Source organism: Mustela nivalis (assembly GCF_964662115.1).
Source record: "Mustela nivalis genome assembly, chromosome: 6".
Taxonomy (NCBI): domain Eukaryota; kingdom Metazoa; phylum Chordata; class Mammalia; order Carnivora; family Mustelidae; genus Mustela; species Mustela nivalis.
Genome location: NC_139025.1, coordinates 78,868,273 through 78,886,260, shown reverse-complemented (window position 1 = coordinate 78,886,260; position 17,988 = coordinate 78,868,273). Strand labels below are relative to the sequence as shown.

General features: G+C 45.3%; 1 protein-coding gene across 1 annotated transcript in view; it reads right to left on the bottom strand.

Moving 5' to 3' along the window:
• Positions 1-17,988, bottom strand: part of FBN1 (fibrillin 1) — a 232,644-nt gene that overhangs the window by 1,350 nt on the left and 213,306 nt on the right. The window contains exons 56-64 of the mRNA XM_082734843.1: positions 16,118-16,243; positions 15,360-15,566; positions 13,640-13,765; positions 13,273-13,395; positions 10,675-10,791; positions 10,291-10,419; positions 9,422-9,541; positions 3,759-3,990; positions 1,166-1,340 (exon numbers count right to left, since the gene is read on the bottom strand). Coding sequence (XP_082590969.1) covers positions 1,166-1,340; positions 3,759-3,990; positions 9,422-9,541; positions 10,291-10,419; positions 10,675-10,791; positions 13,273-13,395; positions 13,640-13,765; positions 15,360-15,566; positions 16,118-16,243 — 1,355 coding nt within the window. The remainder of the gene's footprint in view (positions 1-1,165; positions 1,341-3,758; positions 3,991-9,421; positions 9,542-10,290; positions 10,420-10,674; positions 10,792-13,272; positions 13,396-13,639; positions 13,766-15,359; positions 15,567-16,117; positions 16,244-17,988) is intronic.

Sequence of the window (17,988 nt, the reverse complement as noted above, 5' to 3'; positions counted from 1 at the left end):
CTTCTCATCTTAAAAAAAAAGGGACTCGAATCTCACACTAGTACCGCCTCCTGCTCACGTTGGATATACTGTGTCGAAAATGCCTGTTTTTATAAAACACCATTTAAGTCGTAATCTGTTAAACTAGCACATATTTATAATAGTAAAAAAAAAAAAAATTAAACTGATGTCAAGATGTCAAACTGAAGTCAAGTAGTCGGAGGTCTTCTAATGCTGCGGGTCTCCAAGTATGCTCCCCAGACCAGCAGCATTGGCGTCACCTGGGAATCTGTCAGAAATGCAAATTCTCGGCGCCACCTGAGGAGTCAGAAACCCCAGGGGTGTTTCCCAGCAATCCAGCTTACCAAATCTTCCAGATGATTCACATGCACGCTCAAGTTCAAAAACCACTGTTTTCATAGACCGTTTTCTTTCCCTAGACTTATCTCATTCCCCAAACCACAGCGGATGGGTTGCAGCACCGATGCTAAGAATGAACGAGTCTATTTCAATTTTGTTAACTGACGCAAAACCATCCCCTCGGAAGGACACGCCTAGGAACCTACTTCCTGACTCTGATGATCTGCTAATATTCAATGCTTTTCACCTGGCTGCTTGCTGGCCTCTCTGGGACCACATGTGCCGGATTCTCTGGGCCTGGAGCCAGAGGTCTGGGAGAATATCTGTGCAGTTCTGAGTTGACTGAAAGGCTGCAATAGCCGTAGGCAAAGAAAACCAGGCTGCTTGAGCTCCATGTTGTTTTTGTCTAGAATCCAAGTTCCCTCACACTCCACATGGCTCTTTTCAGTAGAGGAGCCTTGAGCTTTCAGAACTTGGCGTCCCCATGGAGAGAGCACTATGTCACTTCACTATTCTGCCCACTTGCTGTCCTGGATCTCAGACCTTTCCTTTTAGCGGACTTTGGGTGGGTGTTTGACTTTCTCTTTGGCGAGACAGAGGAAATGAGCAAGTATGTGAAAACCTTCAGATGGCCACTCCCTAAAAGCAGCAAGAAAATCCAGAGTCCCACAGACTCTTGTAAAATGCAGGCTAGAGCTCAGGGAATGTCTGGATTTTCTCCCCAGAGAGCTTTTTCACACTTTGGAACATCCTTGGAGGAAACCACAGGCATCTGGAAGGCCCTTCTGCAACAGGAGACATCAGGAGAAACCACCTTCTGACCCACCTCGATGTTGGAGGCATCTGTTTCATTTGTGCTTCTCCGTTTCCTGCCCCGTTTGGGGTAGCCGTTGATCTTACATTCATAGCAGGCCTCGGGGGAGAGAGAATTGTCATCCATTTCGCCACTGGCAGGAGGCTCTGGGCCTCCTCGGCCCATGCCAATTCCAGAAACACAGTGCCTGTGGAGGAAGAGGGGCATGGCCCCTTTTCATTAGATCTGGGAGATAAGGGAGGAGGACCAAGAGTTCCAGTGATGCATGGACCCCACCGGGTGACATTTAGCCATTGACTATTTGTCTGCTAGGTGACTCGCTGGTTCCGAGAGCCACCCTGAAGTCCTCCGGGTTTAGGCTCAGAGTCCCAGTTCCCCGGGTTGGTCGATTTCTTTCTACTATCTCTCCGGGTCCTGTGTTGCATATGGATTTGCCCCTTCTTTTCTGAACCCGACTGTGGCAGGTGTTTTGCTCCATTAACACAGGGAGGGGGCATGGAGTGGAAATGGGGAAAGGATTGAGAGCTGAGGGGGAGACCCTGTGACTTGGGAGGTTAAAGGAAAACGTGAGAAAGTGAGAAAGGTATGAGCATCCGCTCCCTGCCCTCTTCCTGCCTCCCTGACCACATCACTACAGCCTCTCCTTCCGCCACCACCATCACCAGCCTTCACCACTCTGGCTTCTGAGCAGCTTCTCCTCTTATGTGACCATGCGCTTTGGCCAAAGCTACTGAAGCTATAAGGAAAGTTCTAGGTAGAACTGAGGTTGACTTAGAAACAAACCATGAAGATGTGTAATGTATAAGATGCAAGCATGGGAGCTTAACCCAACTGTGGGAAATTGTTTCAAGTCATTCAAAACCACTAGGGCCATTGGCTCTGACTCATGTGAGGCTGGATAAACAAACCCATGCCCAAGAGAGAACTAGTTCAGCTGTTTTTCTTTGCCTTTCAGTTATCAAAGCCAAGTTACAGAGGGAGGCTTGCATGTTTCACAAGTACCTTGTTTTGTTATTCTGCTTACTATTTCCTAGGCCTCTTGGAATGTATTTACCAGGCTCCTCTTTCAAAATGTGTTGAAATATCTCAATGATCCTAAGGAGTCTTTATTTGGGGGCAGGGTCCACTCTAGTGATTCACGAAGCCCAAGCTGTTATAAATGGGTAGATTTCTACTAATGGGTCATAACAAAGAATAATTATTGATCTCTTTTTCTGTACTTGTTGGCCCGTTTTTTATAACCCATTTTTCTTTATGCCCTCAATGCCAATAAGCAGGATCTTTTTGTGTGTTTTGCAGTTCAGGGGCTCCTACTATTTTCTGCAATCCTGCCAGAGCCCAGTACATTTTCTTTTCTCTTCCTCTGTCTTAAGAGCAGCATGAAACGTGCAGAAACAATACAATGGATGAAATGATGAATGCTCATCGTGTATGTGTGTGTGTGTTTGTATACATTTGCAAAATGATTAAGTTATTGGAAGGAAAACCCCAAATTTGTAGACTTTGGTTCTTTTCTCAGAACTCCTTTCCAGTATTTTCATATCCCTGGAACACCACTTACAAGAAGTGTGACTACAAAGTCCCACTGGCCAGAAGCCAGTTTGGACTGTCACAATTTTTGCTGGGAAAATGGTTCTGGCATTCAACTTATGAAGAATGAGTCTACCGAGAGCCAGACACAAACATCTGGGAATTTGTGTCCTATTGCTGGCATTCTGTGTACTTCCCATGAAACATTCTTTTACCTTCAAGTCTACACAGACCCAAAGTGAGTTGCTTGATGTTTGTGTGTTGAGAAATCAAAGGCCACTAGGTTAATTATATATATACACGTGTGTGTGTGTTCTGGGATGTGTGATTTTGTGGGGTGTGGCTGTGTGTGTGACGTGTATGTCTATCTCATGTCTGTATGTTCCTAATTAAAAAGGTAAAAATTGAAATCCTTAATAAGACAGACAAAAGTAGATGGGCCTCCGAGTCTTAAGTCAGCAGGGAAAAAGACCTACATTTGAAAACTTATCACTAAACTTTCAAATTACTGAGTAAAATAAAACTATGTCTTGCCTTCCCCAACACTCACATCTACAATGTGGTGAAGTGTTCTGCCTGGAGAATACAATAATTATTTCAGCTCCTGTTTCATACTCTTTTGGTAATTGTTAACGTAAACTTAAGTCTGAGGTGTAACGTGTGCATTAAAACCAGATACCGTTGTGATTGATCCTAACATACAATGTTCTGACAAGGCATTTTCAGTAAAGACCAAACCCTGCTTGCCCCAGGAGAAGGGTGGGTCGGGAATGTGCCCTGCGTCCTGTTCTGGTCTGGGTCGGCCCCTGCGTTTCTGGAGAAATGAATCCATTTTCAACAAGAAGATCAAGAGAACGAGACGGAGGAAACCTATATCAAGGTATTTACAGCGAGTTTCATAGTCTGTGAATTACAGCCTAACACCTTTGCAGAGCTAACTGCAATGACCTCTAGGATCACAAAAAGGATGGTTCTCCTCAGCTAGGATGGGTCGTCAGGAGTGACATCCCCTTCGCGAGGCTGGGAGCAGGAGAGCCCCCCCACCCCCGGCGCGAGCAGGGGCAGCGGCACTCACCCTTGGCCTATCCGGAAGTAGCCCGGCGGACAGCCGCACAGGTAGCCGCCCTCCGTGTTGGAGCAGCCGTAGCTGCAGGGCGCCTGCGCGGAGCCACACTCGTTGATGTCCTGGCAGCCCCCGCTGAACTGTTCATACTGGAAGCCCGCGGGGCACATGCACTTGTAGCTGCCCAGGGTGTTGTGACAGGAGGCTCCTCCGCAGATGTGTGCGCTGAGGCATTCGTTTTCATCTGTAGGGAAGCCAGAACACACCAGGCGTTTCCACCAGGGACTGCCAGCCAGCTGGCCCTCCGCTCCCGCTACTTGGGAAGGCAGGGCAGGCTGAGGTGGCTGGGGTGGGGAGAGGGAGGGGAGAGAGAGGGCGAGAGAGGGGGTGGGGGGAGCGAGCGCACTGTGGAAACGGACGTGGCCTCTTGGCACACGGGGAGCCAACGTGGAAGGCGAGGGCAAACGCAGCAGGTGGAGAGCGTTAGAGCGTAGCGTTCGGAGGGCGTCAGATTCCAGGTCTCATCTGAAGCCCACACGGGTGTGTTCCGCGCCACACGAGCCTCCCGTGAAGCACGAGGGGCTGGTTCTTAGCTAAGGCTCAAGGCTCAGGGCAGGAGGGAAGGCATCCTGCAGTTCTGTGAGAGGGAGGACCGTCTCCACAGCAGGGACCAGCTGTATTCCCAGAGGCTGCTTTCCTAGTCCTCCTCCTTGAGGATGTGCGCGGCTGGCAGGGCTGCCATCCTGCAAGAAGTGTCTGCCCCACTTGCACTTCGTTTTCAAAAATCTGCAAAAGCCCCCAGGTGCTTGTCCTGGGGATGAATAGTGCCTTCTGGTATGTCTGCTCCCATCTCTGAATGGGCCCCCCCCTTATCCAAACCAGCCTCCTGCCCAGAGTGTCTGGGCCATGTCTAAAGCAAAGTATGGCTGGAAGACATTCAGAGCAGACTTCACAACCAATAATTGGAAAAAACCCACAATAGAGACAGATGCTGCAGGACTGGCTACCCCCGGGGACCTGCCAAGTCTGACAGTAAAAAGCAGGGAAAAGAAATCTAACTTTAAAAAATCAACTTGAGGGAGAAAATCTTGAGTATCTCACTATTTCTAATTTATACCTTTCTGAAATCTCAAATATACTTTTGTAGGCCTGGCGTGTAGGGCAGGCTGGAAGCTTGCTGGTAAAATATTCCTTAATCGCTGTAACCCATTTTCAGGCATATATTCATTTGACTGCATACAGATTGGCCTTCGCCTCACTGAGCAAATGCTTCCAACATAAGCAAGGAGGGGGAATGTAATTAAGGTTTATTAGATGCCCATTGCATGACAGAGTACAAGGTTCAGTACCTTGACCTTCCCAACAATCATCGGCAGTAGGTGTCATAATCCCAGTTTTACAGATGATGAAAACAAGGCTCCAAGAGCCCTTCTGAGAGATCCAGTGGCAGCAGCAGGGCCGAGACGCATGCCCAGGGCTGTCTGATTGCAGAAGCCACGTGCTTGCCTTCGTGCCAGCGTCTCTCAAGAGACTCCGCACCATTAAAACTGGTACTTCTTTTGTCTTTTTGTTGGTTTTACCTTTTTAGATTCCTTTACAAAAAACCAGATCTGTTTCTAAGAAAACATCTGTATTTATTATATATATATATATATATATATATATAATATATATATATATATATATTTTTTTTTTTTTTTAAAGTAGGCTTGACACCCAGCATGAAGCCCAGTGTGGGGCTTGAACTCACGACCCTGACATCAAGACCTGAGCTGAGAGCAAGAGTTGGACACTTAACCAACAGAGGCTCCTAGACGCCCCCAAAATATCTGTTTTAAAATTGGAAAAACAGGTGGGTCAAAATAGTGGAGGCGGGGTGCTTCCATATGTATACTATTCTCCCTCCCTCTCTTCTCTCTCCCTTTCCTTTTTCCTTCCTGTGTGGAAGGAATAGATACACAATAAGGAAGCCATTCACTGAGCTGTCTGCTGTGGCTCAGTACCCAGCTACAGGTCTGTTTGAGAATTCTTTATATCCAGGAACTCCCAGATATCCACCCAAGGTCATTTAGGCTTCAGGGTTCCTACAACAGAGGTAATTAGATCTGCCGTTGTCTTTGTTCTTTCCCCCTTGCTCTAAATCAGAGATGAAGTGTGTAGCAGATACCAGTGGAGGCCATGGGCACCCAAGAGTGAAAGAGGAACAAAGGGTAATCACTTTGGTGTAAAGACTATCCCTGGGCTGGATGTTTTCCCCTTGCCCCTCCATGTCTATCTCTAGACTTTTCACCTGCTCTCAGCCCCTGGAGACTGACGTGCCTGGAGCATCAACACGCTCCTCTCCTTTGCCCTGTGCTTTTGGGCTGGGCTTAGCCATTGGTTTCCTGACGGGACTCTGATAGATAAAACCTCTAAGGCCCATGTCTGTATATGTAGGACAGAACCCACTGATAAAAAAACTTAGATTTATTTATCTGTATTGTTCCAAAGGACAGAAATAGGTTAGAAGTAGGAGGAGGAACAGTTCATTTTCTATGGAAAAAATATTTCCAAGAATTAAAGTTCTCTATAGATAAATTGGGTTATCTTGCAAGAAAGTGAATGCCCTTCAAGCTGGTATTCAAGTGAAGCTTGGACAACCAGGGAGGTTGGAGAAGGATTTATGTTTTAAGAGTGAGGTCAGACTAGATCCTCTCTAAGGCTCTTTCTAGCTTTGAGCATCTATCTCTGTTACTATAAATATCCATCCCAGTTAAGAACTCTCTCCTCCCTTTCACATTCTTTTCTATTTTACTTTCCTTTTTTTTTTTTTAAACTCCCTGAGAATCTAACAAAGTTTAAATTAAACTTGCTTATCTGTGTTAGGGAACTAGGGTCAGCAGAACAGGGATTAAGATAAGAAACTGGCAAATAGTCAATGTTTACAGCTTGGAAAGAACCTCTGCACTCACCCTGTACATCAGTATACAAACATGACTTGTTTCCCATGCTTTGCCCTCTCCACCTTTTTCATCCTGGAGCAAATGGCTCCAACAGCAATTTTTCTGTACTCCAAAATCTTTGTTTTCCTCTCAGTCAATGCTCAAAATTGGGGGGTGGGGTGTCCTTTTTATAAAGAGAAACATTTTAATTTTATTGAAACAGCCTTGGATTCTCCAAAAAACGCTCCTTAATCTTAAGACTACCACCTATCTACTCTGTCCTCTAAAATCAAAGGTTGCCGCATTAGGCTTGCTTAGTGTTAGCCATGGTGTGAAGAGAGAACTGCTAGGAGAATTCCAAAATGTAGGATTGACTCTCTTTTACAAATTTTCTCTAGGTCAACATGGCTCAATTCCAACTGCAGCTGCAAGCTTGATATATTCCATGAGACGATGAGGCCCTGGGGCCCCTGGGTGGCTCAGTGGGTTAAAGCCTCTGCCTTCGGCTCAGGTCATGATCCCAGGGTCCTGGGATCGAGCCCCACATTGGGCTCTCTGCTTAGTGGGGAGCCTGCTTCCCCCTCTCTCTCTGCCTCTTTCTCTGCCTGCTTGTGATCTCTGTCAAATAAATAAATAAATAAAATCTTTAAAAAAAAAAAAAAAAAAAGACGACAATGAGACCCAGTGGCCCTTAGCCCCAAACCCATCCATCTTCTAAAAGTGAAATTCTGGCAGCCCAGGAGTGAGGATCCAGAAAGGGCTGGTCCGAGAAATCTACCCTGCATGGCTCCAGGGAAGCCATTCTGGCCAAAGGCAACGCTCGTTGTGGACAGCTGTACTTCTTAAGAATTATGAGCCCTTGGGGCACCTGGGTGGCTCAGTGGGTTAAGCCGCTGCCTTCGGCTCAGGTCATGATCTCAGGGTTCTGGTATCGAGTCCCACATCGGGCTCTCTGCTCAGCAGGGAGCCTGCTTCCTCCTCTCTCTGCCTGCCTCTCTGCCTACTTGTGATCTCTGTCTGTCAAATAAATAAATAAAATCTTAAAAAAAAAAAAAAAAGAATTATGAGCCCAGTTTGGGCTAGTATCTTTGGGTATTGAAACCCCTCAAACTTATTCTAACTTCTTTTTTTGTTTTTTCTTAAGATCTTATTCTTTTATTTGATAGACAGAGATCACAAGTAGGCAGAGAGGCAGGCAGAGAGACAGAGGTGAAAGCAGACTTCCTGCTGAGCAGAGAGCCCGATGTGGGGCTCGATCCCAGGACCCCGAGACCATGACCCGAGCCGAAGGCAGAAGCTCAACCCTCTGAGCCACCCAGGTGCCCCCTCTTCTAACTTCTTAATCAATTTATTCTAGAACTCCCAGCCAGGAGATGATCTTCTGGGGGCAGAAGTAGAATCTCTAGGCAATGAAGATAAGATCTGCCCATCTCCACTACCCCCAGACTGAAGGTAGGAAGAGGAGGGGAGGGCAGGTCATCAAGCAGTGTCTAAACTCTTCCAGTACTGGCATCCTTTTAGCCAACCTCGCTCACCCTTCCAAAACTGTGTCTTGGAAAGAATCAAACCAAATGAGAGGGATGCAGTTTTGATAAATGAAAACACACCAAATATCTCTTCTTTTGGAGTAAAGTGGAGCGCTGAGAGGTGGGGCAGCACCAGGGAAGCAGTAATCCTTGTGTCTTTGCTAAGGAGGGCTCTGAACCCATGGGCGTGGCAGCTAGAACAGGTCACCTAAGCACCAAGCTTACCGCAGTGCTGCGTAGATATTGGTACAAGGAAAAAGTGAGTGAACACAACACTTGAACGGCAGCCCTGAGTCGGCAAGTTAAGAGTCTGAGGTTCTATTCTCAGGCACGTCACAAAGGAACAGGGTTCAGGACAGATTACTTTTCTTCCTTGGGCTTTCAGGTCTTTCTAGTAAAACCAAGAGCCTGGGCAGGATGAATCTGGGGTCCCTCTAAACTCACCATGTTGGAATTCTCTCATGGGCATTAAGAGTGTTTTTCCCATGACAGTATGGAATCAAAAATGACATAATTTCAGTTTAATTAGCCTGTGGGTCTCCCTTAATTTTCCAAAAGAATTCAGAGACCTGAGGGGCGCCTGGGTGGCTCAGTGGGTTAAGCCACTGCCTTCGGCTCAGGTCATGATCTCAGGGTCCTGGGATCGAGCCCCACATCGGGCTCTCTGCTCAGCAGGGAGCCTGCTTCCTCCTCTCTCTCTCTGCCTGCCTCTCCATCTACTTGTGGTCTCTCTCTGTCAAATAAATAAATAAAATCTTTAAAAAAAAAAATTCAGAGACCTGAAAAAACTACTCGCATCGGCTGCCTGCGCTCTGCCCCAAAGGGTGTGTAGAGCTGAATGGAACCACTTCTGTGTCTGTGGGCCAAAAGCCACCCAAAATCACCTCTGGCTGGCTGGCTATTTTTCAGTCAGAGGCAGGATTTTGTTGGCCCTCCTGTGAACAGGGCCGCAGTGACAGCAGAAGGGAGGAAGATGCTGAGAGTGAAGGAATTCTAGGGGCATTTCATTTCCAATGCTCTCAAAGTATCCTTTATCATTATTTTTTTCCCCCTCAGTTTGCTGTTTTGCAAAGGCTGTGGCTTTCCTCTGGTTTCAACCAGGTTAGGGGGGCTTTAAATGACTCTCTGTTGATCTAATGACAGATTTCTAGTTTCCCGAAAGAAAGCACTATTTGGCCTCAGTGGAGTCTACCGCGATTCATCGTGGTACCAAAGAACGACTACTTGCCCACACACTGGTTCCACTGGTAGTGCTGGAGATAGCCCTGGGGGCAGCTGCACCGGTAGCCCCCGATGATGTTCTGGCAGCCGTGCTGACAGCGATGGTTGCCTTCACACTCGTCCACGTCTGCAAAGGAAGGGAGAGCTGCCTTGAAGCCACATCAGCGTTGGTCTCCCAGTTGTTCTCTGAAGCCGCACTGACATGCATGCTAAAGGGAGAGGCAGCTGACCCCTGAAAAACTACTCTACCACCAGAACGTCAAGAATATGTGCGCCAGAGCTTTTAATGAGTCCAAGGAGAAGAACATCCGGATATTCCCGCTAATGTCTACAAATTAAAACGACCAAGAAATGAAGGTAAGGCCCAAGAGCACTCTATGGGATGGCTGTGGAAGTTATTTGTATTTGCTTGTTTGTGCCAGGATCAGAAACTAAAAGATGTCAAGACAGAAAGGAAATCCTAAAAAAAAAAAAATTTTAATTTTAATTGCATATTATCAGATGAGTTATTCTTCATGTATATAATCCACATGTGGGGAGTCCTTTTAAGACTTTGGATCCAATGACTAGAATATGAATGAATCAAGTGCAGGAACTGAGCTAGTTTTCTTGACTAGTTTGTGCCCTCTTAGGTGATGCTATTCACTGAGCAGGAAAAGCCCTGAGATACTAGGGGAAGGCACATGTTATGGACATGATCAAGCATGAGGTGCAAGATGGGTCTTTAAGATAGGACACCTGTGCCAACACAGCAAAATAGTACCCGTCTTCAGATGGGTGTTCTCCCTGTGCTCAGTTCCGAGATCTTCTAGAGGAGAAGGGTGAAGAGTTTCCCCCAGGACCTGACAGCAGTATCAAGCTGAGAACCCTACCCACCTTCACAGCTGGCGCCACTCTGATCCAGTGAGAACCCGCGCTGGCATTCACAGGTGAAGCTCCCAGGAGTATTCTGGCAAATACCCTTAGAGCCACACAAGTTGATGTCAGAAGTGCATTCGTTGTTATCTAGAACAAGCGGGTAGGGAAAAGAATTAAAATCCACTCTTTGTGTTGTTTAAAAGAGAGAGGGATGATTTACTCAGAAAAGGCCAATAACTTTTCACATACAGGTGTGTGCAGACACACCTGCACACACGTACCTGTACTCACATAGTTTTTTTTCACTTTTTTGTCATCGTCTTCCAACAGCAGAGGAACTAGAAAACAGTTCCTTAAAGGAACAGCTATGTTTCCTCTAGGGTGTTTTCCTCTCCCACTTACCGATGCAGGCAGTATGGTGCTGGGTAAATCCAGGAGGACATTTACACGTGAAGCTGCCGATGGTGTTCACACACAGGAACTGACAGTTGTGCTGTTTGGTGGCACACTCGTCAAGATCTATAAAGAAATGGAAGATGAGCATCAGGGTCGAACTGACAGTACAGCACTCCTCAGAAGGAGTTCTGAGTTCTGACCTATCCGTCTCAACCCTGGCCAGAATAGACAGGTAGCACCTGGCTAGGAAGAACCTAGGAGGTAAGTGTTTGGAAGATGAAATGTGCTCTCCTTGTAGACCAAAAACTGTAGCTCTTTGGGGATCCAAGGAAATCCCAATTCCTTTTTGCTAGAGCAATGCAGAAATTTTTCAACAAAGGCATTTCAAATTGTGACATTTTAAATAAACTATAAAATAAAGTAAAAGATTAGGGATTCTCAAAATTTTCCAAAGCGTTGAAAAGATCTATTCAAGTTGAAATGCAAAAAGAAATGTTGAGGCTGGAAATTAATTTATTTGCTTAGTTCTTCCCCCCACCCCCCTTTTCCGTTCACTGTTTTGAATCTGCTCAACTGAGATGTTCAACCAAACCAAACCAAACCAAACCAAACAGATTTCTTTTCTTAGAGAGTCTCCTTTGGCTAAAACAAAATTGAGCAATCAAAGGGGAAACAAAGGGGGGGAAAAAAACCCCTCACTCTGATAAGCTAATAGCACATTTAAAAATGGCCTACAGGATTTACCCAACATTGTTCTCCACATCTCAGTAAAATCCTCTACTTTGACCAGGCTTCTTTTCTCACTGCAGGAACTTGCAGGCTCATTCTCAACTCCATTGCTATTTAAAGACCTCAAGAGATACAAAGTATGTTCCAGCTTTCAGCTGAATTTTAACAATAACAACAACAAATCACTGACCCAAGGGGCCCTGCCAGAGTACTGTTCTGCCATTGCTGGAGCTTACCTGCACACAGGTGAGGGAGACAGCTCAGCGATTTCTTACACTGTTTTCTAACTACCCCACCTTAAGAACAGCAACACTTGCTGTTCTCACCTCCAAGAACATCTTGTCTCCCCTTCTCTCCCCTACTCTGGATCTTACCCGGCTCTCATGGAGGAGATGTTGGTCCCACATCTCCCCTAGGCCATCCTTTGAGCCTCTTTCTGTCAGATTCAATAGTATATGTATCTGCACCACTGGGTTTGAGCTTTAGTCCTCCATGCCAAGTATGGGGACGAATCTAGACCTCATGAGAACAACAGGAGAAAGGGACTTGTGATGGGATCTGTAAGATTCCCATTGCTGTTTGCCCACTCCTAAAGCCATAAAGAGAGCATCACTGGTGTGTTTGATACATTGTGAAAGGACTGTTACCTCTATACATTTAATTTCCATTTTTCATCTCTTAATTGCTAGACCTTTTTGAGGATTTTCTGCCCCCACTGGAAAAACGTGATAATATATACACTGAGAGAGATTTTCTCTTTAATTTGGTTCTCTATTTACATGAGTAAATTTATGGTTCTGCGTTATAGCCTCACACTGCCTGGAGCTCACTGTGATCCGCCGATGAAGAATAAGTTCTATGTTGGAGAAGCACAAAGCCGTAAACAACCCTTTTATCAAGATAGAACTTTTAAGTAGGTCTCTCAACCTCCTCTCCCCAAATTCTAGGATTATATAGATTTACTATCATATAGGAAAACCTCAGGCACTGTTCATTCTGTCTTCCTGTGTTACAAGTCTCTTAACTCTCTCCTTTCAGCAGATGTACAAGAACTCGGCTGAGGGTCCTACTTCCCTCTGCTCTCCACTCCCCCGCCATGGTTCAACTCCCCTTACTTTCCTTTTACTCCATCATGGCTTCATGGTAGAAACACGCTAACTCTTAGCCTGCCATCTGGTCTACCCTTCCTTCTCCAAATCCCTCCTTTTAAAAATCACACTTCAGTTTGATTTACTTGTGCTATTCAGTTGATATGTGAAGTTCTTACTATTGAGGAAGATGTTTCTAGGAGTAAATTTACACCAACAGAATTTTGCAAAGGATAACTTCTGGTTGAAGAGGGATTTCTGCATGGAGTTCTTCTGTTTCTTAATTCTTTGTGATATTTGTGGCTCCAATAAGGTTATGCAGGGCAGGAATGGCCCTCCTTAGCAGGCCAGAGACCCAGACAAAATGTTTACTTAATTTGGCACAGTGTTTTCTAGGCACCAGTTAAGCTGAGGCAGGATAATGCCGGAGACCCGGGCTCTATGGTTGTTGAATAGATTACTTCCTTTCTGCTTCTTCTATTTATGGAGTCAATCAATTAGGGATCTGTCCCACCTGAGATATCTGTCCCCATGGCTGCCCAAGGGGCAGGCACTGAGGATGCCTCCTGTTGCCACTGCACACCCCCTTAGCCCCACAGTCTCCCTGGCCTCAGCGTCCATCCATCCACCATAGGAGGCAGATGGCAGGGAGATCCCTGGGAGGGACTAACGCCAGGGAACCACCTGTTCCCCGTTGACAGCTTGCCTATGGAATCCTCAAATGCACAGGGAATGCAACTACTTGCCCAGAAGGCAGGTGTGTGGGTGCAGGCAAATTCTACTTTACCTTTGCAGCTCCTTCCATCCTCCTGTAGAATGTAGCCTTTCGGGCAGGAACACTGGAAACTCCCTTCTGTGTTTTTGCAGATAAAATTGCAGGGTTTGGGGGCCTGGTTGCACTCATTCAGATCTATGATCAAAAAGATACCTTGTGACTATCCATCTAAAATGATGCTCAGTACCCACAGGGTCTAGCAAAGAACTTTAGCTTTGAGGAAAGAAAAGACACACTCTGTGAAGTCTTTGATCATTGTCTTGGATTTTCCTATAAAATTACAGAGGCTATTTAGATGTTCAGTTTGAGGACATTTTTGGTACCATAATGTACAGTTTTCACTCAGAATAAACCTGAACACCAAAAACAGAGCACTTACCTACACAGGAAGTTCCAGTTATGTCTGGAGTGTAGCCATTTTTACACAGGCAATGATAGGATCCTCTGTCATTGACACACTCCCCATTTCGACAAACATCATGAATAACCTTGCATTCATCGATATCTGTTAATTTAACAGAGGTTAAAATAAGAAAGACAGTACAAAATGGGCAACCTTAATATGTAGGGGTGACCTCACTGTAAATACTAATAAACTCTCTCATGCACCTAAGACATTAAACCAAAGGGGTGAGAACATAAATTTCATAGGTAATGATAATTGTACTGAAAGCCAAATGAATAACTACATGAATAACTAATGAAGTATAATAACTAATCAGGCCAGGGGAACACTTTAAAAGTAGTTATCTAAATGTATAGTCTTCCCCTCTGGGTCCAATGACACTGGTATTTCCCAGACATATTCAGCTCCTTGCTCTACCTCATGCCATTAAGCTTGCCTCCTGCTGACATCTCAGAAATGGCTCATGGCTGTAGACTCTTGACAAGAAAATCACATTTTTTTCTAATAGTGCATGTTCAAAATACAGAGGAAGGTTTCCTCCCATTCCTTTTGCTGTATTTAAAGTTAATCCTGAAAAATATCGAATTGCATAATATTGGGGAAATGGGACCAAACTTCCTTTGGACAGGGAAGCTCTAGGGCTCTGGGGTGGATCCCTGGGGTTTGGTTTTTACAGCCTGATAAGGTAGCTCCACCCCAGGGAGAAAGATCTGGTTGCTATGCACTATTGAGTACTAAAGCCAGTGTCTTTCCACATTGTGACCCATCTATCTCCTTACTGCTTGGTGCGGTGAAATACCAAATGAGTTCTTAGCCTTTGATTGCCAAACAATCATTTTATACCAACAGATGTTACTTATCCTAATTCTTTCCAGTTTCCTCCGAAATGAAATTTTCCCTCCCCTGCCTAGTCTCGAGAAGTATTTTCCACCATCTCTTTCTCACATCCTTGAAAGAAACCTCAGTTGCTTTCAGTCATCTGGTCCCATCCAGTTCTGTGTCTTCCCACATCCACTTCTGTTATTCTACGTTTAGCCACATCTAACATCCACACAACTCCTGCTTACTCTCCTTCCACCCCTCTCACTTCCAGTTCCTTCCTAAGGAGCTCAAGAAGACGCTCTCCATTCTCGTTTGTGAGGGTAGAGACAAGTACCCCTGCTGTTGGGGAGCAGAGCCCCAGCAGTCTTTTCCAGAGCTGCCTCAACATACCATGACAGCCTCCCTGCATCACCCACGTGAAAACAGCTGGAGCTTTTCTAGAAGCAACTGTGTTTTAATCACCAGAATATCAGCATCATCTATACTTCTTGTGTGCAGCGTCTTTCAGCCCATTTTACAAGTTAAAATGCGTATTGGTAGACTAGTCTAGGAATTCAGTGATCATCTAGCCCATTGTTCATCTAAAAAGTTTACATTCTGAGTGACCAATAACTGACTTACAACAAACTTCTGTTTAAAAAGTTGGGGACTCCTTGTGATGCAAAGGAAGGAACCCAAGTATACAACAGCTTTAGCAACCTGGCCTCGAACGTCTAAAATACCATAATAAAGGGTTTGTGACCCAGCCTAAGCCCACACTGAAGATTCCATATTCCCAACTGTTTGTCATGAAACAAACAAGAAAATTCCCTTTTGGATTGTAAGTGAATTACCTGCTCCACTGGTCATTAGTCAGAACGAAAGGAAGTACCTGCTCCATTGGTCATAAATCCTCGGCCATGGGGGCAGAGTTTTTTGAAGGCCACAGTGCCCTGGAAAGGGCAGATCTCACAGTGGGGGCCCCAGCCTCTCCCTCCATCGCAGCAGCATTCAGACTTGGTGACAGGGTTCCTGTTGCTCGAGCCGATCTGACACATGTTTTGGAGCACCTCCGTGAAGCAGTACCCTTCCCGGTTGTCTGGATGGGACATTATATGGCAAAGAGGATTTTAGGACTTTTATCAGCATGACAAAGTATTATGAATTTGGTCAAATGTAAAACCCAAAAACGAAGTAACACTTTACCCTGGGTGAGAAGAAGCGAGAAGGGAAAGCTGGAAGCAGCAGTAAGAGAGAAAGGATGACGTCTGAGGGAAACAAGACAAGAAATTCAGTAAGTGGCCCCCACAAGGTTACAACTCTCTCTGCTCCCAGAAATACGGAGGAGTAGTCATGCTCTCGAGAGGGAGGAGCAGAAAAACACATGGAAATGGATCCTCAGCACCGAGGGCTCAAAAAGGTAGTGGAGAAAGAAATTCCAAACAAGTGATTCACGGATACATTTAGCAAAGGAAGAATTCAGCTGTGGGGTGGTGCTGAGCCCCAAGGACAATCACATTAAGTCACTTCCAAAATAGGAACCTGCCTCAAGTTTTAACAATTTCCATTATTTCAGATCAAACATCCAGGTGACAGGCCTCCCAGCGTGGTGGTCGGGGCTGCGAGAGCCTCCCTGTCGTCCAGACTCACCAAGGCACTCGTCCTGAGTAGGGCTGGCGGTGAAGCCGTCGTTGCACTCGCACGTGTAGCTGCCGCGGGTGTTGAGGCAGCGCCCGTTCTCACAGATGCCCGGCTTGGTCTGACACTCATTCTCATCTGCGGGGTTCGTGGAAAAAACAAACACAAGAGCAGTCATCCCACCCCTTTGCCCACAAATGGGGTCTGTCTTTTAGTTTGTGAATAGATGGCCGTCTCACGTGGTTCCCAATTCAAAAGGTATAAAAAACTATTCATTAAAAGCACCCCTTCCTGTCCCACACCTCAGCCACCAAACTCCTTTCCTGGGTGGCAACCCTGTGTTACTGCCCGTTTCTCACGTATCCTAGAAATGGAGTTTGCACATACAAGCCAAGACATTGCATGTGTGTATGTGCGTACACCTCTGTCCTTTAAAAAACATACTTGATGGCATTTTGATATATTTAGATGGAGATGATGTCATTTTAGGTACACATACATTTTTCACTTAATAAAATTAAAATTTTCTCTATCTGTTCATCAGAAGGATTCCCAAAGGGTTATTTCAAGTGAAGGGAAAAGACAGCACATGTTAAAGGAATATTATAATACTTCATCAGAATAATGTCTGAACTGAGTTTGAACTGAGAATTGGCCTATATGTAATCTTCCAATTCAATATAGATTACGTTTATTGTAATACTTCAACAATATTCTTGAGAAATAATCGTAATCTAGTCTCTCAGGTTAAAAACAAAAGCACTAAAACAAACGAGATTCTTAGAATTATTTGATGATTTTTTAACAGACTGTGCCACCCAGCTGCCCCAATCTGATGATTTTTTAGGAAGATCATAAATAAAGTGACTTGCTCTGGTGTGTGTCATGCAGAATAATTCTGAGCCCCAGAGGCAGGGGTCTCATGACGAGAGAGCTGGAAGGTGACAGCTACGGGACTGTGGAAACAGGCTAAAATCCTGATGTTCATGCCATCCCCAGACCCATTAAATCAGAGCGTTTGGGGTGGGACCTCTGTTCTCCAAGTGATTCCAGCAACATGGGCTGAGAAGGTTGAGAACCACTGAACCTGGAACAGCTGGTGTGTGCTCCTATGTCCAAATACTTTTTCTGTGCTTTTAAAGTCTCCTCTTCAATAGCTGCCTAATTCTGTATTTTACAGGGTAAGGGGAAAATGAGATTCTTAAGCTTCTTTTCTTTTTTTTTTTTTTTATAATTTTTTTTTTAAAGATTTTATTTATTTAACAGACAGAGATCACAAGTAGCTGGAGAGGCAGACAGAGAGAGAGAGGAGGAAGCAGGCTCCCTGCTGAGCAGAGAGCCCGATGTGGGGCTCCATCCCAGGACCCTGGGATCATGACCTGAGCTGAAGGCAGAGGCTTTAACCCACTGAGCCACCCAGGCACCCCAAGATTCTTAAGCTTCTTAACTGACAACATAAGATTTCTTTTTCTGGCATCACTGATGATTAAAAGTAGAAAGGAAGCTTGTGGGAACTTTCTAATACTTTTCTCCTGTATTGATTGTTCAGACCAGAGGTCAGGAAACTTCTACTCCAAATAGTAGTAATATTGTAGTATTATTATATTATATATACTAACTGTTTTGGGTTTTGCAGGCCATACGGTCTCTGTTGCCTTCCCTCTATTCTGCTGTGCCGTTGTGGCATGAAAGAACCATGGACAATGTCTAAATGAATGGTTACAGCTATGCTGCAATGTGACTTAATTTATAGAAATAGGCAGCAGGCTGGCAGGCTGCATTGGCCCCCTGGGCTGTGGTTTGCCCATCCCTGGTCTGAAGCTGTGGTTCTCAGTGGAGGACCCACATTACCTAGGAAGCTTTAAGAAATACCAGTGCCTGGG